General features: G+C 41.3%; 1 protein-coding gene across 4 annotated transcripts; it reads left to right on the top strand.

Annotated features, from left to right (window-relative positions):
* The first annotated feature begins 1,361 nt into the window (after positions 1-1,361).
* si:ch211-136a13.1 (HHIP-like protein 1) lies at positions 1,362-22,446 on the top strand. Of its 4 annotated transcripts, XM_061681992.1 has the most exons (14): positions 1,362-2,631; positions 6,764-7,028; positions 7,365-7,644; positions 8,142-8,267; positions 8,369-8,512; positions 12,967-13,079; positions 13,226-13,366; positions 14,649-14,723; positions 15,311-15,437; positions 15,552-15,697; positions 16,931-17,012; positions 17,352-17,434; positions 18,395-18,640; positions 19,772-22,446. In XM_061681992.1, the coding sequence occupies exons 1-14, from the start codon at positions 2,320-2,322 to the stop codon at positions 20,527-20,529; spliced, it is 2,898 nt and encodes a 965-aa protein (XP_061537976.1). In that variant the 5' UTR covers positions 1,362-2,319; the 3' UTR covers positions 20,530-22,446. The 4 variants fall into 4 exon arrangements, with proteins under 4 accessions (XP_061537976.1, XP_061537978.1, XP_061537977.1 ...); XM_061681994.1 differs by lacking the exon at positions 19,772-22,446 and having other exon boundaries at positions 18,176-18,484; XM_061681993.1 differs by lacking the exon at positions 19,772-22,446 and having other exon boundaries at positions 18,172-18,484.
* The last annotated feature ends 4,108 nt before the right edge of the window (positions 22,447-26,554 follow it).

Genomic DNA, 26,554 nt, shown 5'->3' with positions numbered 1-26,554 from the left:
CTAGACATCATTTCGTCATGTGGATTCATTACAGTAGTAAATCAATGACAGCTGCATTTGCAAGAACGTTTGTGTTGTTGTTGTTTTTTTCTTTTTTCTTTCCCAAAACAGCTACTCAGCAATTCAGTCACTCTAAGGATGGGTGTGGGTGTATGTGGTTTTACATCATGGAAGAGCTGTACCCATCTTTCCAGGGAATGCAGGGAGTGCCAGGCCGTGGATTATGCATCTCTTTGCGTGCAAACTGATAAGGTGTCTGTTGATCATCCTGTCAGATGGGGTGGGTGGCGGGAGGGGGGATCTGAGGGGTGACTCAGCCTTTATGAAAGCCAGATGGTCACGCCGTATCCACACACACATAAATGCTGTTTTATCTGTTCTAGAGTGTCTCGTTTTCAAATTCAAAATGTAGCACAGACTCTGAACTTTTAAGTTCATCTTTACCACAATACCAAATCTGTAAACATTCTGCTCGACACTTGGGGCAGCATCAAGAGGAAAATATCTTTCATAACAGCAGGCACCTGTACGCATATTTACTAGGTGGTGCTCAAGAACCTCCGCTTTTGCCCTCGATGAAAAAAGTGCCCTTTTTGCTGCAGCCCATTTTTAAATGTATATTTTTTTTCAATTGAGTTTTATTTTAAAATGATTTTTCTAATTTTTGTAAATCACAAAAAAAAAAACGCGGCACAGTGGCCTCACAGTTCTGAGGACCCAGGCTCAAATCCGGCCTCGCCTGTGTGGAGTTTGCATGTTCTCCCCGCGCCCTGCATGGGTTTTCTCCTCCCACATCCCCAAAAACATCCATGGTAGGTTGATTGAAGACTCTAAATTGCCTGTAGGTGTGAATGTGAGTGCCTCGCTAGGGTCGCCCGCGACCCTAGCGAGGATAAGCAGTAAGGGAAATGAATGAATGAAAAACAAAAACAAAAAAACTGCCATTTGAAAAGGGGTGTGTTAACTTTCTATATCCACTGTAACCTCCTTTCACCTCTTTTGTTAATAGTGCTATTATTGACTGTGTTGATTGTTTGTTATTAATTGTATGAATGATTTTGATGATGGGTGCCCTTTTTTTGGCTTGAGCACCTGCCCCCAAAAATGCCTGAGCACGTATCTGAGCTACAGTATTCTCAATTCTAACAAAATGTCACACCCCATCATTGCAACAGAGTTACAAAAGAACAGTCAATAAAAAGCAAAACTGTGTGGTGCTCGCTTTCCCTCCTACTCCTAAAACACATCCTGATTCATCAGCCCGACACACACACACACACACACGCACACGCATGTGAATGCGTCTGTGTGGAAATGACAGAGACGAGAGAGGAGGTCTGGGAATGCTGAGCAGGGTAGAAGTGGGGAGGGGGAGTTGGAAAGTTGCAACTTCAGGGCAACGTAGACCGCATGCTATGAGAAGGAATGCGTGTGTCTTTGTAGGCGAGCAAAGGGATAGAAGAGAGAAGGGGACAGGAGGTGGAGGAACGACGCAAAGAGGGAGGGATCTCGAGTGCTCTGCAGCGTGGCTTGCTGCACGTCTGAATGAAAGGACCTCTCTCCTCCCTGCTGTCTGGATGTATGCTGTCCGTTCACTGCAATTAGCGAGCACATGTCCCGAGAAAACAAAACAGAACCCGTCGTTTATTTCTAAGACGGAAGACGACTTTTGACTCAAGCAACTTTCATTTCCTTTTGTGAACGGTTTGCACCTCCTCTAGGAGGCTGGATTACATCGTTGCCTTGTGGCTGCTTTCGTAAGGATTGCCCAGCATCCATCAAATGTTTTATTTGGAACAATTTGGCATGTGATGGACATTAGAATTACAAACTTTTTTGGGGTAATAGGATTAAAGATCAAAGGTTGAACCTGAAACACGGAGGACTTTGGGGGCAACATCTACACACCACCTGGGCAAATGCACAGCAGATTTCCATCAGAAAGCACTGGACCTGGATCACTGGAACCACTTTTAATTTTCTTTTGTTTTACTTTTGGAATAATCTGTCGCATAGGGGTGATTTATGGGTGTATTTCTTACGACTTACCTGAGTGAGCTGTCAGACAATTTGCAAACAGGCGTGATGTGAGGTCAGCGTGCGGTTCAGGAACAGCAATACTTGACAATCAGTTGTCGATTGAGCTAACTTCAGTGTTAGCGTTGAAACGTATATTCTCTCATGACACCTGTTCACGTCACATTTGTGCTTTTGTTTACGTCTAACTTCACATCACACATTCATACGCTATACTGGCATACTACTTACTAACAAGTTAAGTCAAGCCCAACTGAACTCATTGAAAAAATAAATAAAAAAATGACCTTACCAAAATGCAAAGTGAACCAACATCACATCCCGGGATGGGACTCGCCCCCTCATCTTCTTCTCACCATGCTCCTGCTGTTCTCCCAGGTGGGGTGGGGGGGCTGTCATCCTCAATGTTTGGATTACAAACCACCGTTCGAGCCACAGAAGCCACTGCTCTTCTGCAAGGAGTACGCCAAATTCGGATGCTGCGGTGAGGAAAAGGATCATCAGTTGTCAGTCAGGTTTTACTCCATCATGGAGCACTTTGATCACTCTGGTTTTGTCACCTGTGGAAGGTACATCCGCAGCATCCTCTGCCAGGTAAGCATTAGGTATATTGTGAATGATGATTACGGAAACGGTGATAGTGATTTGATTGATTGGCCCTATGATCATACTACAAAGAAATACAAGACATAAAACAGTACACACATTGTAAAAAGCATGTAATAAGCATCTAATAGTACTATAGCTGGCTAGATGATGAATAAACCAGTTTAATCATCTATCCATTTTCTGTAATGCTTGTCCTTTATAGGGTCGCATGTTGACTTTTGGCAAGTGGCTGTTTACACACTGGACTGGTCACCAGTCAAATCGTTGGGCATACATAAATAACAATAACATTCACATTCACACCTTTGGCCAAATTAGAGTCTTTGATTAACCTAATATGTTGCTGGAAACCAGAAGAAGACCCACTCAAGCACAGGGAGAACACGCAAACCCAAACAGGAAGGCCGTAGCCAAGATTCGAACCCAGAACCTCAGAACTGTGAGGCGGACTTGCTAACCAATTGACTGTGCTGCCTCCAGTTGAATCATTTTAACCACATTGATTTCAGTCTTCATGCCCCCAAATCGTGTTGAAAATTTGACATAAATCTGTTTTACAGCATGATATCATGTCCCTAATACTATAGCATGATATAAATGTTTAATTCCACATCAATTCCAATGTGTCCAAACAAAACAAACCATGCATCATATTATGAAGGAGTTTCACGAGCAACTTGAGTGCAACTTTTGATAATCACGAAACAAACCTCAACATACATTTACAGTGTCACATCACGTCATGTTTTAAAGAAATACGCCAGTCTATACTTTTTACGTGTGTTCATTCTCATTAGAGAATCGAAAGACCACATGCACGCTACTGCAACATCAGAGGCAACAGACGTGGTCTGAATGGGTAGCACTTAAAGCTATTTTGAAAACAATGACTCATACTTGCAGGAGTCTGCTGCAACTTTCTCATAGAGGACTTGGAACCCTAATAAACAGCTGTCCATTTCAGCCTGGTTACATTTGGGTCTCTTTTCGGGGCTCAGTGGTCCTCGATACAGCCTTGCACTCAAACTCCCACGACTCGCTCCCTGGCAGAGTGAGCCATGAAACCAGTCACACCTGCTGATTGCATAATTGAATCCTGCTTGTGCAACTCAGACTGTAACTACACGAAGTGTGAATTAGAAGGTATCTAGCATGAATCAAGACTGGCCCATAAACCTCAGACAGAACTTGACACTGAAAACAAAAAACGCATGATGTTAGGACAATGGGATATCTTGTGACTCCTAAAGTATAGTTTTTCGAACACTGCGGTAATTACAGTGTTCAGAGGTGCTCTCAAAGCAGCGGCTCCCCTGTTTCTGGAGTGAATTTACAGTTAAGTTAGCAGAACTCAAAAGAAAGAACAAATGTCAACTCAAAACTAAAAGGCAAATGAATGGTTATTTATTTCTCAAAAGCCTTTACTGAATCCCCCCCCTTACATTTGTCAGGTCAAGTTCGACCACTTCCTGGATATTTTTTTTTTGATGAAGGCACTACACCGAGAGTCTAGATCTAGCCCAGCCGTGGGAGCCTCCTGGCACTGATATCAATGAGAGAGAGAGAGAGAGAGAGAGAGAGAGAGAGAGAGAGAGAGAGTTCCTCCCCGCAAATTTAATGGACCAAACAAACACTCACATCCTCTTCTGGCCAGGGGACAGGATATATCAATTTCCTCCATGAGGGATGAAGAAATCAAGGAAAATATATGAAGTTAGATAAATATATTGCAACAGAGATAAATTGATGCTCCAACAACTGAAATACAAACTTTCATTCACTTACTTGTTACTGCAAGTTTGTATGGTCATGAAGTCACAAATATTTAACAACTGTCTCAGTGTAGATGTTCTTGATTATGTTTATCATTTCCCATAATTGCAAAAAAATAAATAACTAAAGTGCAAATGGAGGACGAGCACGTTAGTTGTTCAGTCGGGGCATGCGTGAGTCACAACAAAAATAGTAATAATAATTTTGGAACACAGTACTGCTGTGAAATATGCTTCTCCAGGAAAGTGTTCACTTGTTGCATCACTTCCGCATCAAGCCGAGTTGCGCTACTTACTGAAGTCTGCATTCACATATCACATAAATGCCAATGAAGGATAAATGATAGAAAGATGGTAGATGACCATTTTCACTGTTTTTCATCTCAGAGGATGTGCATGCTTACATTATAATTATTACCAACTACTGGCCCAGCATGCATATTATGATTTTTTTCAGTCATTTTGCACATCTGTGTGAGCGTCTTTATTTTGACATTTTTGTCTTCTTTTTGTTAAACCTTTCAATAACACACACCAAAACTATTCTCACAGTCATTTTTGTATAGCTTTGACTTAAGAAGAATTTAAAGGAGAAAGTTTCATTCCTTCTTTCATGGGCTGTATTCAGCTTTATAATAATCTTATACCCTAATTGGATGATTGTAGTTGCATCACTCTTGCATTTCCTGCTTATTTTTTCTATCATGCATTTCAGCTTGAAAGTACAGGGACACAAGTAGAAATGAAACTAAAACTGGCCAATTCAAATGTTTTAAACCATTAAATCATTTGAAGGATAAAAAAAAAAAAGAAAATACAAACATTTTTTGCCGCATGTGAGATCATAAGGACTCTTAAAAACTCTACATAAATAAAATGTTCCAAACAAGACAGTGATATGTGTCATGCGCACAAAAAATTGTTGAAACAAACAAATCAACCTATTCTATTAACTAACCCGAACCCAATGATGTCATTTCTTAAGAACAAAAATGAACTGGGGGAGGTAAATACACTCAGACGATGATACAATCTTGTTCTTCCATGCGCTAATAAATACGACATTGCACTTAATCAAAAGCGTCATCAGTCATTCTGCTTGGATGAACAACCCTGAAATATGGGCTTTTATTCTGAGAAAAGGCAAGTCCAGTTCACAGCCTCAACCACATTACGGATTGGATTTTGTGTCTCCGTGTGCCTTTAGTTCACCCTTCTGGGTGTGTTTGAGAGAGTGGTTTTGACTTAATAACTGGCTGAACTTTGTCTTGGATCCATTTATACCATGCTACACTTACACAAGCACAAAGACACACACACGCACACACAAATACGAGGTGTATAACCAAAGGCCTGGCTGGGCTTTGGTGAGGCAGCTGCAGGGGAATAAACACACACATCTTCTATTTATGTGTGTTACTAACTTTTACTCCTGAGATGAACCATTGTCAAATGTACACGACACTGCAGTGCTTTTTTGTGTGTGTGAACAAATACACTCAGATTGCCAAAACATCGTCATGATTTGTTTTGTTTCTGTGAAGAATGAAGAAAATCCTATTTTGACCACATTAACACACAAACAGTAATGCCTTGGTCAAGTTGGAGTTTGAGCTTTTTTTGTCCTCTTTCACTGTCTAGTGGAAAGAAAACATCTAAAAAAAAATAAACATTTAGGTACCTTTTCTGCCACAGCTGTTTGCAGTGTTCTGTTTGCATGATTTAATATAAATAGCATAATTAGGTCATTCATTCATTCATTGTTTTTGTAGCATGAAGCCAACTTTTCTGATGCAATCTGATGACATCATTGAGTTAGCTGAAAAACAGTTGAAAAGTGAGTTTTTGTAAATATACCATGTCCTTGAACTCCTTATGGAAGGATTTGTTTTGGTACATATTTGAGCCATTAAGATAAAATGAAAGCACTGAAAAACACTAACAATAAAAGACTGAATGCAATAATATATTGCTGAGACAGTTATATCAATCAGCAATAACATCTTTTTTAATCTTAATTTTTCACATAAAAAATCCCATGCTTCCGACTTTGTGGCAATAATTTGTGAAAGTCAATTTCATTGCACAATGGGTCAAGCTCCATAAATACATACACAAGGGGAGTTTGGTGTGGAAGAATTTGACCAGCCAGCCTGGCATGATTACTGTACCTCCCTTCTAAGTTCTGTGAGCGCACTCTATCTCGATATTGTTTTCCAAATTTAATTTAAGGATTTCAAGGTTTTCTCGTCTCTTGCTAATGATGATAATCTCCCTTTGAAATACCATATACATCTTAGAATCGCCAAGTGTTGAATTGAAAATACATTTCTAACCCTGTGCAGGAGTGTTCTCCATATGCTGCCCATCTGTATGACGCAGAGGATGCAAACACACCCATGCGCATTTTGCCTGGACTCTGTGGCAGCTATTGCAACGACTACTGGCACCAGTGTAGATACACGCTGAGTCTCCTCCTGGAGGACAAGGTGGACCCAGGGCAGTATGCAAACCTGACCGCCACACTTGAGGAAGATCACAGACGGTTCTGTGAATTTCTGGAGCTAAAGGACAACCAGTACTGCTACCCTAATGTCTTGACAAATGCAGGTATGCCTATACCAACGAAAGCACAGAATCAAACAAGCATGGAATGTGCAAACTGAATGAGGATAAGCCAGAACAAGTATCTTGTCACATTCCTGTAACTTAATTACAAGAAAATCACAAAAAAAAAAACAAATTAAAAAGATTAGCTCTACCAACAAAAAAAGTAATATGTTTAGTGACCTTAAGAAAAAGTCAGATTGTCAAAATGCCTCACCATGTGTGCCTAAGAGGCTAACAATCAGCCAACATAGAGGAATTGCTGAGACAGTTATAAAAAAAATCTTCATAATAGGCATGCAGTTTTGATCGCTTTACACTCCTCTTGTCCATCTGCAGAACTAAATGCTAATCTGGGTTTGGTTCAAGAGGACGCCGAAGGCTGTCTAGAGATTTGCTTGCAGGAAGTTGCAAATGGGCTCCGGAACCCAGTGGCGATGGTCCACGCAGATGATGGAACACATCGTTTCTTTGTGGCTGAGCAGCTGGGCTATGTTTGGGTGTATCTGCCCAACGGCTCCAGGATCGATCGCCCGTTCCTCAACCTCACACACGCTGTCCTGACATCACCTTGGGCTGGAGACGAGAGAGGATTCCTGTGCATAGCCTTGCATCCAAGGTATGTAACTCACATTTTTGCACACCTTCAAACACTGACAACTGAAGAAAATACAGAGCTGTTCCTACTATAACAACTTCCTCACATCTTTGGCAATTTTTGTCCACTTAACTGGAAGAACTCTATAGTCCTAGTCCATGCCCAATGTGTTAGATTGGGGTCGAGGTGGGGTTCCAGTCAAGTTCACTGTGAACCAAAAAATGTCATGTTGGAACACAGAAGGACTTTCACGTAACTATTCCCACACTGAATAGTCCAAAAAATGTCTGGGTTAAAACAGTTCAAATCTAGCTTTTATTAAAGGGTCTAATCTATGCAGTTCTTCATTGATAAGTCATGATATTTGGATATGGGTTTAGATACGTTTGTCAATATGCAGTTATGCATATATCAATATATGCACTTTTTATATGTATATCCTTTCTATATCTTTTCTAGTGGAAAAATAAATCCTTCACTGTGTAGGCTTGATTGCTTATTTGTATATTTACCTATAGGTTCACCTATGTCAGAAAAGCTTATGTTTATTACTCGGTGTCCGTCAAGAAGGAGGAGAAGATACGCATCAGCGAGTTCACACTGTCAACACATGATGACAACCAACTTGACCACACCTCGGAGAGGTGAGATGGGAGGAGCCTGTATTATTTTCGTCAATATCTATACACTGTGTGCTGACCTTCACATGTACACATCTGAATTGAGCGCACTCTCCTTGCTGTAGAACCATCCTGGAGTTGGTAGAACCAGCATCCAATCATAATGGGGGCCAGCTATTGTTCGGCCATGACGGATATTTGTACATCTTCATTGGGGATGGTGGTCGAGCTGGGGACCCCTTTGGAAAATTTGGCAACTCTCAGAACAAGTGAGTATCATCACATCATTATGCATCTCACAAGTGCTTGTGGGAGATATATTTGTTTGAGTGAGCAACAAATGTGTGTGTGTTGTTACTAGGTCGTAAATACTTCATTTGAGTTGAAAGTAATGCATATCACAGTTTCCTTTATAATGATGAAAATGATTATGATTACCAACTGTAGGCCTTCTTTACAATTCCATCCATCCATCCATTTTCTACCGCTTATCCGAGGTCGGGTCGCGGGGGCAGTAGCTTTCGCGGGGACGCCCAGACTTCCCTCTCCCCAGCCACTTCCTCCAGCTCTTCCGAGGGGATCCCGAGGGGTTCCCAGGCCAGCCGAGAGACGTAGTCTCTCCAGCGTGTCCTGGGTTGTCCCCCGGGTCTCCTCCCGGTGGAACGTGCCCTGAACACCTCACCAGGCAGGCGTCCGGGAGGCATCCGAATCAGATGCCCCAGCCACCTCATCTGGCTCCTCTCGATGTGGAAGAACAGCGGCTCTACTCTGAGATCCTCCCGGATGACCGAGCTTCTCGGCCTATCTCTAAGGGAGAGCCCGGACACCCTGTGGAGGAAACTCATTTCGGCCGCTTGTATCCTTGATCTTGTTCCAGGTGGTGATCAGTTGACAGCTCCGCCCCTCTCTTCACACGAGTGTCCAAGACATGTGGCCGCAATGTCCAATGACACGACCACAAAGTCGATCATCGAACTGCGACCTAGGGTGTCGTGGTGCCAAGTGCACGTGTGGACACCCTTATGCTTGAAACATGGTGTTCGTTATGGACAATCCGTGATGAGCACAGAAGTCCAATAACAGAACACCGCTCGTGTTCTGATCGGGGGGCCGTTCCTCCCAATCACGCCCTTCCAGGTCTCACTGTCATGGCCCACGTGAGCATTGAAGTCCCCCAGCAGAACGATGGAGTCCCCAGCGGGAGCCCTCTCCAGCACCCCTTCTAAGGACTCCAAAAAGGGTGGGTACTCTGAACTGCTGTTTGGTGCATAGGCACAAGCAACAGTCAGGACCCGTCCCCTCACCGAACCCCTACATACAGGTCGAGGGGCAATAAGTATACCCACACCTGCTCGCCGTCTTTCACCGTGGGCAACTTCAGAGTGGAAGAGATTCCAACCCCTCTCGAGAGGACTGGTACCAGAGCCCAAGCTGTGTGTGGAGGTGAGCCCGACTATATCTAGTTGGAACCTCTCGACCTCACACACCAGCTCGGGCTCCTTCCCTCCCAGAGAGGTGACATTCCACGTCCTTAAAGCCAGCTTCTGTAGCCGGGGATCGGATCGCCAAGGTCCCCGCCTTCGGCCACCGCCCAGCTCACACTGCACCCGACCCCTATAGCCCCTCCCACAGGTGTTGAGCCCATGGGAAGGGGGACCGACGTTATCCTTTCGGGCTGTGCCCGGCCGGGCCCCATGGGTGCAGGCCCGGCCACCAGGCACTCGCCTTCGAGCCACACCTCCAGGCCTGGCTCCAAAGGGGGGCCCCGGTGACCCCCGTCCGGGCAAGGGAAAACGTCTTCCTGAATTGTTTGTCATCTATACAATTACAGTTATTAATCGCATGTAAATAACTTGTGAAAGATGTTGACTGAAGGCTGAGAATACTGATTGTGGGTCTGTTTGTCTGTCTATCTATCGGGAGAATTACATATTGTATATTTAAAACAGCCACATAACTTTGCCTTAGGAAAGTCCACTGTCTTAATGCTAACACACTAAGCAAAATGCTACAGACGGGCTAAGAAATAGGATCAATGTTGCGGTGTTATAATCCTTTAACCAACGGCTATTTGAACACAAATGGTGTTGCAACACATGGAGAAAGACACTCACAGGCATATATTTTTTATGCTCTGTGAAAAATGACTAATATTACTGCAGCCTACTGAGCAGTTGTGATAATCACCTTTGTGTGCATCCGTATGCCTATCTTTTACTGTCCCTTGGTGGCAAAAGTGTGCACACAGGAGGGAGCCATAGACTGAATTAATCATGATGCACAAACTGTTTAATTCATTACACTTCATGTTTTTACTGTATTTAAAAAAAAATAAAGTACAGTACTATAGAGTGCTATTTTTTCTCATTTATATCTTATTCTCTTAAGTATAATGGCCTTTCCATTCATTTCAGTAGGGAAAGATGATGTGAAATGCAAGTGTTTTGAATTACGAGCGTGGTCGCTGAGTGAACTGAAAGTATAAAAATAAGGGCACCAGTGTATGCTCTTTTTTAATTTCTCCAAATAGCTGCCCATGCAATCATTGTTTAAAATTACATAATTTGTTGTCATATGCGGGATGTGTCAGATAATCGGGAATATTACTGTATTTGTCCGGATACTCTTTTGACACGGGTGGTAGAGTGGTCGTCTCTCAACCCAGTTGCCCCGTGTGGAACTAGCCTTCAGCAAAATACCGAGCCTCCAGTTGTTCCTGGTGCTGCATCATTAGTGTTGGCAAGAGCTGTTACTTTCCTTTCACAATTACGCATTCCATGAATCACTGTGTCACTGGATGATCGAGGTGACAGTGTAAACGCATTTGAGAGCGTTGAAAGTAGAAAATAGTCACTGATGGTGTAGTGGTACACTCGTCTGACTTTGGTGCAGGCAGCGTGGGTTCAGTTCCCACTCAGTGACGTTGTGAATGTGAGTGCGAATGGTTGTCCGTGTCTATATGTGCCCTGCGACTGACTGGCGACCAGTTCAGGGTGTAGTCAGCCTTTCGCCTGAAGTCAGCTGGGATAGGCTCCAGCGTCCCGCGACCCTAACCAGAATAAGCGGTGTTGAAAATGGTTGGTTGGTTGGTTGAAAGTAGAAAGTGATTCAAGTGAAGCCCATTTGGTTGTTGTTGCGACTTTTGGCTTGTCAGGGGCCGCCACAGTGAGACCTACTTGCATGATTTGTTTTGCACAGTTTTTACAACCGATGGCCTTCCGGACACAACCTACCAATTTTTTTCTTTTTTACGGTCTTGAGGCTTGCAGTGGCTGGGTATTGTGGCACTGGCCGGGACTCAACTCCGTGCTGTAAAACCCATTTAGGACATAATTACAGTAAATAATTACATTTACTTCATCAAGGTTTTCACCAACAGACTGATGAAAATAACCATAAATCTCAAAGTTGTCTCCATCTGTAAGAGGGGTGGGGGGTGGGTGTTGTAGCAATAAAAAAAATATTAACACCATTAACCTTGGCGATTTCATACAAGTGCATGAAACCGATGTCAGGGGACATTTATGGTACCCAATCTTATATTATAGGGATTTCTTAAAATTACTGACGACATTATTGCCTTTACTGTTTTGATTAACATTGTTACTTACCTCAGAAATCCCATAAAAGCCTGACCTTTTCAATAAATGTACAATAGTATCCGAGGGGGCGTCACGGTGGTCGACTGGTTAGCACATCTGCCTCACAGTTCTGAGGACCCGGGTTCAAATCCGGCCTAGCCTGTGTGCAGTTTGCATGTTCTCCCCGTGTCTGTTTGGGTTTTCTCCGGGTACTCCGCTTTCCTCCCATATCCCCAAAACATGCATGGTAGGTTAATTGGAGATTGAATGTGAGTGCGAATGGTTGTTTGTTTATATGTGCCCTGCGATTGGCTGGTGACCAACTCAGGGTGGACCCCGCCTCTGGCAAGATAGCTGGGATAGGCTCCAGCACGCCCGCGACCCTCGTGAGGATAAGCGGTACAATAAATGGATGGATGGCTGTATCCTCGGGCTGTTTTCATTTATATATGTTACAGTATGCAATTTAAAAACCAATGAATGCTATTAGCTATCATTATGATTAAGCCAAAGTCTCCAGGCAAAAGCAGGCAATGTGGCTATGAGTCATCTGCTCGTACTTAAAGAATGTCACATAATTTCATCATAAATAGCAACCAAAACAAGTACATCACGACTCACGATTTAAATATTGCTAGTTTGACATACATAGACATTCCATCTTCATGTCATGTAATCTCCTGTATTAGTCGTGTATTGCTGATGAAACCCACGGATAAATAAATAATAATTTAGCATCTTTTTAGTGGTTCAGTGATTGCAACCTGAAACCTCCTCTCCAGACAGCTCCAGTTTACCTTTCTCCGAGTGTTTGTGTTGAGACGCAGTTTAACTCACACACTTCTCCAAGTCTAATATTGACATTACACATTGCGGGCTGCCACACTTTGGTATTTGGAAGGTTGTGAGGAGGGGAGTTTGGGGAGAGAGAAAAGGCTACTTGAAGTGATAGCTGCAGTCTATTTATACCAATTACTAATTAAATCCAAGAGGGACGAAGATCAGGCTCCCAATGTGTCAGTTTGACTGGGTTGATTGTTGCCGAGGCGGTTTAACGCAAGGGATCACAAGCATGTTTTGTGGAAAAAGACATCATGAAGCCACATTCTGTATTTCTCACTCTTAAAGTATCACTTTTGTAGATCAACCCTCCTTGGCAAGGTGCTACGCGTTGATATTAACAACAACGATGATGGTGCACCTTACAGCATCCCTTCAGACAACCCATTCCTGGACGAGAAGGAGAGCCTCCCAGGTACATCCTTTACAGTCTTATACTGATTTTACATACATTTTGATGAATACATTGATTGGGAAATGTGTCTTTACTCCTGAAATGATATCAAGGTTGTCGTTCATTTGTAACACAATGCATTTATATGCGTAAATTTCCCCTTGCAGAGATTTACGCTTATGGTGTACGCAACATGTGGCGTTGCTCGATTGATCGTGGAGACCCGAAGACAGGCTTTGGTCGAGGAAGGATGTTCTGTGGTGATGTAGGACAGAACAAATATGAGGAAATAGACCTTATTCTTAAAGGTACTTTTAAATTATTATTCTTTTTTTTTTCTCCACTGTTATCCAAATCAGAGCTTTGTCTAAAAAAAAAAGTGATTGCATATAGAGTTCTTTGGAAAAAAAATTATCTTAGACCAGAACACCCAATTAAAGGTTTAAGCCACTAGCCTAAATTAACAACATAGATAAGATATGCAAAACATTTTAATGCTGTAATAATAGTTATTGTTAATTATTTTTTATGCACAGTTTTACAAAAAACTAAATACTAGTAAAGCATATTCTATCAATATGTCAAATTATAATGTGCTGAACAGAAAAATAATTTTAGTGGATAAATGTTATTCTTGATTAATTTTTTACTTACAGAGAAACCCAGTGAGCTGACACAAATGTGGGTTTGAAATTCCTCATTTCTTTTTTTTTAATGCTGAACCGCTGAGAGGCCCCCCCCCCACCCCCCAAAATGTAACAGTCTGGAATAGAGCACTTCATGATGCCGGTGTTTGGTAGATTTGTTCCCTGTTGTAACAATTCGTCTTGCTAATATAGTTTATACTTTTGGAAAGCCAGTTAGTTTCCAATTTAATGACGACGAACCATATGCAGCTCCAAACAGCATGGCACCTCCTCCTCCTCATAGCGGTGACCAGCCTGGTTACACACTTTTGTGTGGTGGTATTGGGGTTGGGCTGGTCACTCAAGCACGAACCGCAAACCCAAGCTGAAGAGTGTTTAGTAGGTCAAAGTCAGGGCTGTTGGCCACACCATTCCTTCTACTCTCAAATTTTACAGGTAGTTCCTGATAAACACCGCTCTGTGGGGATGTGCACTGTCATCTTGAAAGATGGAGTTTGGCCACAGACTGTGGAAATATGGCATTGCCACTGACTGCAGAATCACATCTTTATAGCTCTGTGCATTGAGATCAATTCAATGAGCTTCGTAATTCCAGTGATGTAGATGCTGGCCGACACCATCACAGTATATTTAGGCACCTGATTGTCAGTACCTTGTAAAGATTTGGCACATTTTGTACGGGTGCAATGCACCTTCTAAAGTGTGCTGCTCATCCCAGAAAAGTATGTTCCTAACTAATAGAAAATAAACAGGCTTTCCAATCGGGTATGTCATATGTATATTGGCATATTGTTACCCAAGGGAAATATCTACCTGCAAAGCAAAAATTTACGTTTTATGTTTATAAAAAGCCATCAGTTATACAGGCAAGTTTTTTGCATTGTGAAGGAACAAAATATAATTTTCTACAAGATGTTCCATTCATGTTTCCATGTGTTTACAGGAGGCAATTATGGATGGAGGGCAAAAGAAGGCTTCAGCTGCTATGACCGCAAACTCTGCCGTAACTCTTCGCTGGGTGAGGAGACTTTATTTCAATTTTTACATTTTACTTGAACAGTACTGCACAGAAAGCTGCTGCAAACCAGAGAAGTTTTCCATTGTCACCAAATACAGCGCTCTTTAAAACACTCAAAATTATTCAATTGATTTAGTCTACAAAACAAGAAGAAAAATAAATAGCTTCCTACCCATTATTAATAAATTAAGATTGCTGTATCTAAACCTACTGTAATCTGGAGGTTACACACACCTGAAATTCTAAACTACACTATATAGGGCAGTTCTTCCCGCGCTTGCATGGGCGTCCTCCCACCAACATGCATGTGAGGTTAATTGAAGACTAAATTGTCCTTACGTGAGTGTGCATAGTTGTCTTGTCACCTCTCAGCGACCTTAATGAATTCAAGTGGTATAGAAAATTGATGTATTTATAAACTATATAATAAACAAACAAAACAGAGCAACAATAATTTTCAGGGTTGTGATTCCACGTGACTTTTCATTCTATGCAAATTCATTGCTCTTTGTATGTCAGTGTATACAAGGTCTAGCTATTCTATTCTATTCTATTCTATAATGACAGATGTGATCTTTGTTACGTAGATGACATCTTGCCTATCTTTGCCTACCCCCATAAGTTGGGCAAATCAGTGACAGGAGGATACATCTACAGAGGTTGCCAGATGCCCAATCTAAACGGACTCTACATCTTTGGGGACTTCATGAGCGGGTGCGCACTTCAGCCTTGCTCTCATGCAAAAATGTATCTGCAGCGCCTAGGATAAAGCCACTCTAGTTTAATGTGTGTGTTAAAGCATTAATTGTTAGTATTGTTGTTTTCTAGGCGTCTGATGTCTCTGAAGGAGAATGTGACAACAGGTGAATGGGAGTACAATGAGGTCTGTATGGGAAGAGGCCAGACCTGCAGGTTCCCCAAACTCATCAACAGCTACTATAAATACATCATCTCTTTTGCTGAGGATGAGGCAGGTAAGTACTCTCTAACACAGTGAGGGTACATAAATTAGTTTCTGGTTATTTGAGGACTGTGTAAATGTAGTGGAGGTGTACACTAGATTATAAATTAAAGTAGATTTTTCTTATGGTTTAGCCCTATGAAGCAATGCCATTTGGACCAATCCGTCACACAATGATTGATTTTTTTTTTTATCATCAGCTCTCTACCAATCACAATTAACACCCATGAGCAACAAAAAATTGCTATCGATTTTAAAAGCTATTTGCGCAAAGATGTCAAACTCAAAGGTCATACCATCAGATCGATGTTTCTTTTCAATGCTCTCCTGGGCATTAAAAGTCGAATGATCTTTACACTTTAAGGGCTGATTCTTATAGTGTATATCAAAGTAATAACACGATTTATTTTGACTGTTAAATGTTGTTGAACAGTTCAGACATAGGAACCGATTTTCTATTCACTTTGAGGGACTGCTTTGCAATGCCAAAACAACGAGATTTTTCATCCATCCATTTTCTACTTCATATCCTCATTCGGGTCATGGGTGAGCTGGAGCCTATCCCAGATGACTTTGGGCTAGAGGCGGGGTACACCCTGAACAGTCAGGCAAACAACCATTCACACACACATTCACACCCAAGAAGGCCAGAAAACAGATTCCAACTCCCAACCTGAGTCAGATGTGCCAATGAGTCGCTCACTATGCCGCCATGTATTCATCAAATATCTTTAAAAAAAAAAAAAAAAAAAACGTCCTCTTATGTCACACGGACTACACTGTCGTCTCTCTCAGTTTGGGTGAAAACATTTGCTTCCGACGCTATAATTTCTTCTTCTTCTTTTCCTTTCGGCTTGTCCCGTTAGGCGTTGCCTCAGCGCTTCATCATTTTCTATTTCGGGTGAGGACCATCATCATCCATGTAAAATCCAGTCTATCATGATCTGTCAGCGTATTCATCACCACAGCAAAGAGGAAGGGGCTCAGAAATGATCCCTGATGCAGTTCCCACCGCTAACTTAAAGACTCAAAAGACTTGAGACGTACTTGTGACTTGCAAAGCAATAACTCGGTCCCACCTCTGTAAATAATATTATTTAGTACATCGTGTTAACTGTAACTGGATTAATAAATAATCTAACAACAAATCCATGGGGATACAAACAGTAAATCCATTGTTGTACTGATTTTTTTCTGCTTTGAAAGTTTTATCTTATTTTTGTCTCACTCTGTCCTATCGTTTAAGGTGAATTGTATTTTCTTGCCTCGGGTGCCCCAAGTGCAACTGCCAGAGCAGGATTTATCTATAAAGTAGTGGATCCCTCCAGGTACGCACTGTCACACAACGTCCGTCGCACTTTCAGGCATGTGGAGTGTATTTATTAGTTACTGTATATGGCTCAACAAGAGATCAGCTGTGATTCTGTGACCACATTGCCTTCAACGCATATAATAGAAAACTGTATCTGTTTGGTTTCAAAATAAATATCTCAGGTTAATCAACTGCAATATATGCCTCAAACAAATTACAAAAAAATAATCCAGTAATGAACTTCAATGACAGATTTAATTAAAATTACTCAATTAATACCACCCCAAAAAAAACAACAACTATGAAACCTCAAACAACATTAATAGTTTACGATTGTCTTTATTTTTTCTCATAGGCGAGCACCACCAGGTAGATGTAGCATCAAGCCCTCCCCAGTAAAGATAAAGGGAAAACTTTTTCACTTCTATCCCAAAGAAGGTAAGCTAAACATTCAATACTCACATATTGCTTTTTTTGCATCAACTCCTTCAATGTGTTTTATTTGAATGGACCTGTTTCATCTAAAAATCCCAGTTTCTAACAAGCAGTACTTTTTGGTTTTATTAGGTTTCTATTCCAAAAGGGTCCCAATATTCGTTTCAGGATGAATTGGAACACTCTCACTATTAAGTAACCCTTCAGTGTGGCGTTGGTTGCAGTGGAGAAAAGCTCGTGACTGGACTGTAGACTGTTATCAATTGATTAGTCAAGAGATAATTGTATGCCTGCTTCCATTTTACCATTTATTTAATTTAATAGGTGGAATGTTGTATTTCCACTGCAGGTACTGTCAGCACTGTATCGTGTCATATTTATTTTCTTAGTTTAAAGAATTGGTGTATCACATGGCATCTTGCTGATATGGTATGATGTCTCCATATAAGATCCTGATGCAGCGAGCACCATTTAACATCACATCTTCACACACCACACAATATGATGAGGGGAAACTCATCTAAATTGCAATGCGTCAAATTGAATTTTATAGAACGTGCCTGCTTGGGTTTTCTCCGGGTACTCCGGTTTCCTCCCACATCCCAAAAACATGGATGGTAGGTTTATTGGACACTCTAAATTGCCCTTAGGGGTGAATGTGAGTGTGAATGGTTGTTTGTTTCTGTGCCCTGCGATTGGCTGGCGACCAGTTCAGGGTGCACCCCGCCTCTCGCCCGAAGATAGCTGGGATAGGCTCCAGCACGCCCGCGGCCCTAGTGAGGATACGCGGTACAGAAAATGGATGGATGGATGGATGGATGTACCGCATAGCTTAGTGGAAACACATCGAAGCTCTGATACCTTGATAAGGCAAGTAGTGTAATCAGTCTTTCCAAGTACGAATGTACATTTTATCCGCGAGGAGATAACTGCGTCACCCTTGATTGCTTTTGTTTTCGCCAGAATTAGTAATCAACAAGAAGCCAACGACCACACCTGTTCCCACAACCATCACAAGGAAAATCCCCCCAACCAGAAAAACAACAAGAAAAACTACAACACTGCCACCAACAACGAGAAAAGCCACGCCCTCGCCACCAACACCTGCAACGACAAGAAAAAAAAAAAAGACGGCAACAATAAGAACAACACCAACAACAATGGCTCGCACCACCTTGGCAGCCACTGTGGTCAAAGCTACACCCACTGGTAGGCTTTCTGGTACCTCCGTCTACCAAAACAAGTCCGCTGTTAGGACTAACATTCAATCCACCAGTCGAGGTGTGCGCATCAGTGTCGCACCAGGCGTTTTCTTCTGCACCACTCTAACGTTACTCTACATTTTAACACGCTATTAGCTATTTAACATGAGCTACTTCTTAAACTTGAAAATGTTTGTTGTTTGCAATTGCAACTCAGCTGCTGTCTGTCTCGCTAACGAATAACTAGAAGAATTAATCTCAGATGCCACTTCATTGGATACATTTAAAGAGTAAATTGTTAATTAATTTGAATAGTTTGCGCTTTTTTTAGGCCATGTCGCTGATCATTTTCTTTCAATAATATATTTCATTTTTTCCCCCATTTTATGGTTGTGATTTAATGTGTTTCAGGGTAGATTTCAAATTTATCATGACTCAAATCTGTTTAATTATATCAGACTCGGGTCATATCGCACAGAATGTTCAGCGTTTGTTCTAAAATCATGTAGTGAACATAAGTTTTACATGATTCATATATCATTGAATGATTTTAATTTCTCTTAGCTAAACTGAGATATAGTAATATAGAATAACAGATTTAAAAACATTTAATATTAAACAGCTTTTCACTTTTTTGGCACAAAACTCACCGACAATCACATATATGTAATTCTGCTGAACAGGAGATATTGCTTGTATTTTTGTTATTTAATATTATTTTTATTAGTGTTAAGTAGCCAGAAACATTATGATTTACATACTGTAGTTGTAGGTGTTGCTGTCCTTCGATTCAGTTTCAGTAAAAATGTCGCTTTTCATTTCTGTGCTGTCATTTTTACAGTGTGCTACTCTTTGGCTGGTACAAGAGTCTCAAGCATGCTGTGGTCTTATACATTGTGCCTTTTTCTGTTTAGAGTTGCACTATAATTTAAATCAATTACATTGGTATTATTTATTTGGAATAAATATTTCTGCATCAGCCTCAGTTTGGACAATGATCCTTGTGTGTCTGTGTTTCCGTGTGTCCTTCAGCTATGCTAATTTGAATGGCTTCAGTGAGGTGCGATAGTAATGATCAAACATTTCTTTTAAAACTACCAGTATTTGTGTAAAGAGGGTGATTCTGTCTCTCCCTCAGGTTATCGCACGGCTGTCAACACTGCAGCCTCCTCCTCTCGGATTCAAACCCCAACTGCCACTTCAACAAGAAGACACATGAGACCCCCTCAACCCCACCCCACTACCGCTTCCCGACCATTGAACTTCCCACACCCTCCTCCTCCTCTGTCCACAAAGCAAACCTATAAGGCTTTTACCACTGCACCTTATCCTGAGCATCCAAGGAGGTGGACAACCCCACGACCTCCATATTGGAGGCCAAAACCCACATCCTATAATCCCCAGAGACCCCTGATAAATACCACTCAGACAAAAACACAGGAGGAGAAGCTTGGGTTAGGAGAGAAGACAGACAACGCAGAGAGGCAGGAAGGTAACCAAGTGAATAAGAGTCCCAGGGAAGGAGGCAGAGGTTATGGTTACAAAAGAGTAAGAGGAAATGGGAGGATGCATGTTGGCTCAGTTCGTCTGGTAAGCTCAGATGGTCTGTCGGACCGAGGCCGAGTTGAGATCTTTATCCGTGGGGAGTGGGGGACAGTGTGCGACGACCTTTTCACCACTAAGGCAGGTACGGTAGTGTGTCGACAACTCGGCTTCACAACAGCACTAGCTATTATAAAGAGGGCCGGGCTGGGCCAGGCGGATCGCAGCGTCAGGATCTACTTGGATGACGTGGAGTGTGAGGGCAGGGAGAGGTCGCTGCTTGAGTGCAAGCGATCCAGAGTTGGGAAGCACAACTGTTCGCACGCTGAGGATGTGGGGGTGATCTGTGGTTAGCATGATTGGGAAACGGGACCAACGGAAAGTACTCTAGATATACTACAGGAGTCAAAAAACTGCTTTAAGTTTTAGTAGCTACCAGATGAATATTATATACTGTAGGTTATTACAAATAAGCCACTTCCTTGAAAGATTCTTTAGACGTATGTATAAGCAATCCTCAGGCCCTGTGTTGAAAACAGTGGCAGGCTGTCCATTTGGTACTACCTGGGCCTTCAGCAGGGACTTAAAGGACCTTAATCCACCTCTCAATGCCACTACTTCCAGTTCGCAATTTGAGAAACCATTAATACTATTAAAAAAGAAACTACAACAGCATGCAACTGTAGCATGTACACAATTAGAAGTACTTCACAATCAATATTTATCGAATAACATGACAAATTACAAAACATTTAAAGAAAACATCATACTCACCAGAGATGCTGATCATCACATTTATTAAATGAGTCCAGACACGTGTTGCAAGTTGAAGATGGTTGCAGCAAGTTTTGTTCTGACCATCCAATCTGAGCACAGGAAAATCCCAAGATCATCGAGGGCCAACTCGATGCGAGGATGAACTCAAAATCTGATTGACTAAAGAAGCAGTCCCCTTACTACTATTGTTTAAGTCCAGCACTACTGATTCTGAAGGCTCTGAGCCAATCAGATTTACATGGCAGCACACAGAGGCTGAAATCGGATTGGACAACAAATTAAAAACCTATTATCATGAACTGACAGCAGTGCAGCCAAGAGAAACACCACTAAATAAAAACAGTAGACTGTTGGGAATAAATTCATACAATTTCATGGAACAAATATTTAGTCAGTTCTTATAGTGCTGAGGCCAGCAGAGACGTACTTGCTGGCCCTAACTGCTCAACACTGGCTGACAAGGGCTCCAAGGGCATCTTCATACCGTACTGGTAATGACTGATAAATATGTTACCAATAATTGTCGTAATTAATACAAATTAATGCATTCATTTTAACCAGCAGCTGTGTATCTGAAGGTATAGCTTTCAAATGTCTTCAAAGATAGGGTAGGAAAATGCCCACCAATGGTTTACAGTCAAATGCTATCTGGGATGATATATATATATATATATACATACACACACACACACACACACACAGTGGGTACGGAAAGTATTCAGACCCCCTTAAAATGTTCACTCTTGTTTATATTGCAGCCATTTGCGAAAATCATTTAAGTTCATTTCCCCCCCACATTAATGTACACACAGCACCCCATATTGACAGAAAAAAAGCAGAATTGTTGATTTTTTTGCAGACTCTAAAAAAGAAAAACTGAAATATCACACAGCCATAAGTATTCAGACCCTTTGCTCAGTATTTAGTCGAAGCACCCTTTTGAGCTAATACAGCCATGAGTCTTTTTGGGAATGATGCAACACGTTTTTCACACCGGGATTTTGGGATCATCTCCAGTTCTGTCAGGTTGGATGGTGAATGTTGGTGGGCAGCCATTTTCAGGTCTTTCCAGAGATGTGCAATTGGGTTTAAGACAGGGCTCTGGCTGGGCCATTCAAAAACAGTCACGGAGTTGTTCTGAAGCCACTCCTTCGGTATTTTAGCTGTGTGCTTAGGGTCATTGTCTTTTTTGAAGGTGAACCTTTGCCCCAGTCTGACGTTCTGAGCACTCTGGAGAAGTTTTTCGTCCAGGATATCCCTGTACTTGGCCACATTCATATTTTCTTCGATTGCAACCAGTCTCCCTGTCCCTGCAGCTGAAAAACACCCCCACAGCATGATGCTGCCACCACCATGCTTCACTGTTGGACTGTACTGGACAGGTGATTAGCAGTGCCTGGTTTTCTCCATACATGCCACTTAGAATTAAGGCCAACAATTTCTATCCTGGTCTCATCAGACCAGAGAATCTTATTTCTCACAATCTTGGAGTCCTTCAGGTGTTTTTTTTTTTTTTTTTTTTTTTTTTTAGCAAACTCCATGCGGGCTTTCATGTGTCTTGCACTGAGGAGAGGCTTCCGTCGGGCCACTCTGCCATAAAGCCCCAACTGGTGGAGAGCTGCAGTGATGGTTGACTTTCTAGAACTTTCTCCCTTCTCCCGACTGCATCTCTGGAGCTCAGCCACAGTGATCTTTGGGTTCTTCTTTACCTCTCTCACCAAGGCTCTTTTCCCACAATTGCTCAGTGTGGCCGGACGTCCAGCTCTAGGAAGGGTTCTGATCGTCCCAAACGTCTTCCATTTCAGGATTATTGAGGCCACTGTGCTCTTAGAAACCTTAAGTGCAGGAGAATTGTTTTTGTAACCTGAGCCATATCTCTGCTTTGCCACAATTCTGTCTCTGAGCTCTTCAGGCAGTTCCTTTGACCTCATGATTCTCATTTGCTCTGACATGACCTGTGAGCTGTAAGGTCTTATATAGACAGGGGTGTGGCTTTCCTAATCAAATCCAGTCAGTATAATCAAACACAGTTGGACTCCAATGAAGGTGTAGAACCATTTTAAGGATGATCGGAAGAAATGGACAACACCCGAGTTAAATATATCAGTGTCACAGCAAAGGGTCTAAATACTTATGGCTGTGCGATATTTCAGTTTTTCTTTTTTAATAAATCAGCAAAGATTTCAACAATTATGTTTTTTTTCTGTCAATATGGGGTGCTGTGTGTACATTAATTAGGAAAAAAAATAACTTAAATGATTTTAACAAATGGCTGGAATATAACAAAGAGTAGAAAATTTAAGGGGGTCTGTCAACTTTCCGTACCCACTGTATATATTGTTTTTACTAAATATTTTCAGTTGGTCAATCTTTGAAAATGTTCTAATGTTATATTGTATTGAAAGTAAAAAACAAAATTCAAGGAAAATGAAAATGCTGGACATTCTGTATTTTTAAAGTATTTTTTTTCCACTTTGAAGAAAGAGTGTTTGTTATGTTAATAAATATAACTGCAAAACGTATCCTTTTTTTCTTGTGTGTTTGCTTGTTTGAAAGTGTTATTAAATGTGATAAAATACAAAATGAAAACAGTAATTTGGGCTGAGACAAATTCTACATACATTTTACACTTGAGACTGTGCACTGTAAAACTTACTGTAAAAATTACAGTATTTTACTGGCAGCAGTGATCCTGTAAAGTACTGTAAATTAATCCAGCATAAAACTTTAATTCATATCCAGTATAATCTCTGTTTGAGTAATATCAATTCATCAACCGTTTTCTAAAATTCCATACTACAAAATAAGTAAAGTATGTATGATTAATGCTGATATCTGATTGGACCGATATGGGTATCAGCTGCAATATCGGTATTGGACCGGTAGTGAAAAGGTTAGATCGGAACATCCCTAGTATTTTTTTTTTATAACAAGATATCCCCACAAAGCCACCAAAGAAGACAATATACAATGTTTAGGCTTAATTTGTGGTTATATACTGCATATCATATTTGTATATTTTTAAATGATATACCTGTATTTAACTTTGGACTGAAGACACCAGCCAAAAAGAAAACAACATTTCAATAAGTTTGGCTTCAAACCATCATGTCATCAACACATAGTTATGCTCGTTATTGCAGCATACACAGGAGGTCTGCTAACCTGTTTTCCAGGTTTCGTCAAGTGATGTTCCGCGTGTTATTCTGGTAATCATGTTTTCACGAAGTAATTCATTGCGTGAGCCAGGTTAAAAAAACCAGGTGAAGCAGCAGGGGAAATATGGATACAAAAACACTGGACCCCCCTTTTGTGAGCGGCGCGCCGGGTGGTTAACACAACAAAGACAATTTATAGAGCCCGGAAAAAAAGTCTCAGTCGTATTTATGAACAATAACTCTTCTTGTGATTGGCTACTGTCTAGCACCAAGACAAGACTTGTACTTTTAGTGGATAATGATTTATAGAAGCGGTGGCACGGTGGACGACTGGTTAGAGCGTCAGCCTCACAGTTCTGAGGACCCGGGTTCAATCCCCGGCCCCGCCTGTGTGGAGTTTGCATGTTCTCCCCGTGCCTGCGTGGGTTTTCTCCCGGCACTCCGGTTTCCTCCCACATCACAAAAACATGCATTAATTGGAGACTCTAAATTGCCCGTAGGTGTGACAGTGAGTGCGAATGGTTGTTTGTTTGTATGTGCCCTGCGATTGGCTGGCAACCAGTTCAGGGTGTACTCCGCCTCCTGCCCGATGACAGCTGGGATAGGCTCCAGCACGCCCGTGACCCGAGTGAGGAGAAATGGCTCAGAAAATGGATGGATGGATGGATTTGTAGAAGCACTTCAGCAACACACACACACACACGCGCGTGGGTAAGCAATGCTGTGCGTCTGTGGACGCAGATTCACCATGCTTTATGCGTCCCTGCTCATTTGTGTGCGTCTCAGACACTGGACGCACAACAAACGAGATCGCTGCGTACTGTATAACAATGCCCTGCTCAGTTTCTACAGTGCAGCAGATGTTACAATAGATTCTACTTGGACTCAATAAATACATTGATTACATTAAAGTGTACAGTCCCCATAAGCCAATATGACTTGGACAAATAAATATCCTGCAGTCCCACACAGCAACACATGGGAGAGCCCCAACACTGTGCAGTCATCTGTAACTGCATTGTGTATTGACCCAGATTCCTGCTTAGGGATTTATGTGAATGAATATTCATACAGATGCATGCGTTTGATTTTAGAATTAATTTTCCACTCTTTGTCCTCCTTTAAATGCAGATTTAGCATGTAAGTGTTGCATTGTATTATTCCAGCAGAGCAGTATTTCTATTTTTAAGAGTTGAGAGACTGCATGATGAGAGAGAGTGATTATTGTCATTATTCTTATCACCCACAGCTCTTTCAGACCGAAAACTGATCATTCTAATAAACTATATGGGCCATGAAGGAAATAGTGTAACTGCTGAGGCTGCTATGGCTCGTTTTTTTGTTCACGCGGGACAACAACAGTGTGAATATGACCACTGACGCTAAGACAAATCATTTATTGATACCTACTGTACAGTGTGTTTGCTTAATTGCTAGTTACAGTATTTTAATGCTAGAAACAAACCAAATACTTCGTTTCTGCTTGGAATTTGTGCTCACTGCTTTGCACACCGAGTATTGTATTGTTTCGATCCATCATAGTACAATATAAACAACACTTGTTTTTTAGCACGTATTTCTATGAATGATAAAAGCTGTGACTGATTGCAATGTATAAAAAACATTTTATGAAATATGAGCTGTAAGAAAGTAATTGGTCTGATTTAATGATCATATTTTCTCTTTATACTGTATTTCAATAAGTTATTTATTGTTGAGAGATAAACCACATGGTTAAATTAATTTTCAGTGTTTCAATAAAGTGCTTATTAATTTGCATTTTTATATGGCCATGTTCACATACACTAATTCTGTAGTTCTGGTTATGAAAACTATAAATTTGGACATTATTGAGCTAGTCTCAGGTGTTTAGGTTTTGGTGGCCGTCAGTGGCTTTTCAAACTTCAAATTGGGGCCTCGCACTGTTTTTACTCAGCTGAACTGGGGGCTTTAGACAAGGTGGAATAAATTATGACCCATTCCATATACCAGTCAGTGTTAAGACAAAACTGTTAGGCCCCTGCCCTGGTTGAAAGCAAAAACAAACATAAAAAAAAAGTCGAGATAAGCCTATCAGAACAGTTGAACTTTATTTGGGGTAATCATAGGCACTTTAAATTGGTGGTAGGTGACTGACTGATGGTGACCTGACTCCCATTTAACATGAGTTAGAATGTGATTGGTTAATTCTGTACACAGCAAAATCCCCAGTTATCAGAGGGTTTGCACATTTATGCAGCCACATTATCTCAGTTGTTTATTTTTAGTTCCCCTCTTGACTTTTATTTTGAATCGAGTTGTACAGCTATAGGTCACATTATTGGTGGAACAAAGTTTGTATATAATTTACTGTAGATGTATGCTTCGAAATGGAATAAGAGATAAAGGAGATAAGATATAAAATGGAGATTGCATTTTCATTCACATAAATTGCATTTCTCGTC

Source organism: Phycodurus eques, chromosome 7 (assembly GCF_024500275.1).
Source record: "Phycodurus eques isolate BA_2022a chromosome 7, UOR_Pequ_1.1, whole genome shotgun sequence".
NCBI lineage: Eukaryota > Metazoa > Chordata > Actinopteri > Syngnathiformes > Syngnathidae > Phycodurus > Phycodurus eques.
The sequence above is the reverse complement of the archived record's forward strand: the minus strand, read 5'-3'. Positions and strand labels throughout refer to the sequence as shown.

Excerpts from the sequence above, each read along its gene's own strand:
- si:ch211-136a13.1 (XM_061681992.1), top strand. The coding sequence starts at position 2,320 with ATGACCTTACCAAAATGCAAAGTGAACCAACATCACATCCCGGGATGG. Across the intron at positions 2,632-6,763 it reads TCCGCAGCATCCTCTGCCAG|GAGTGTTCTCCATATGCTGC; the intron begins GTAAGCATTAGG and ends AACCCTGTGCAG. Across the intron at positions 7,029-7,364 it reads TAATGTCTTGACAAATGCAG|AACTAAATGCTAATCTGGGT; the intron begins GTATGCCTATAC and ends GTCCATCTGCAG.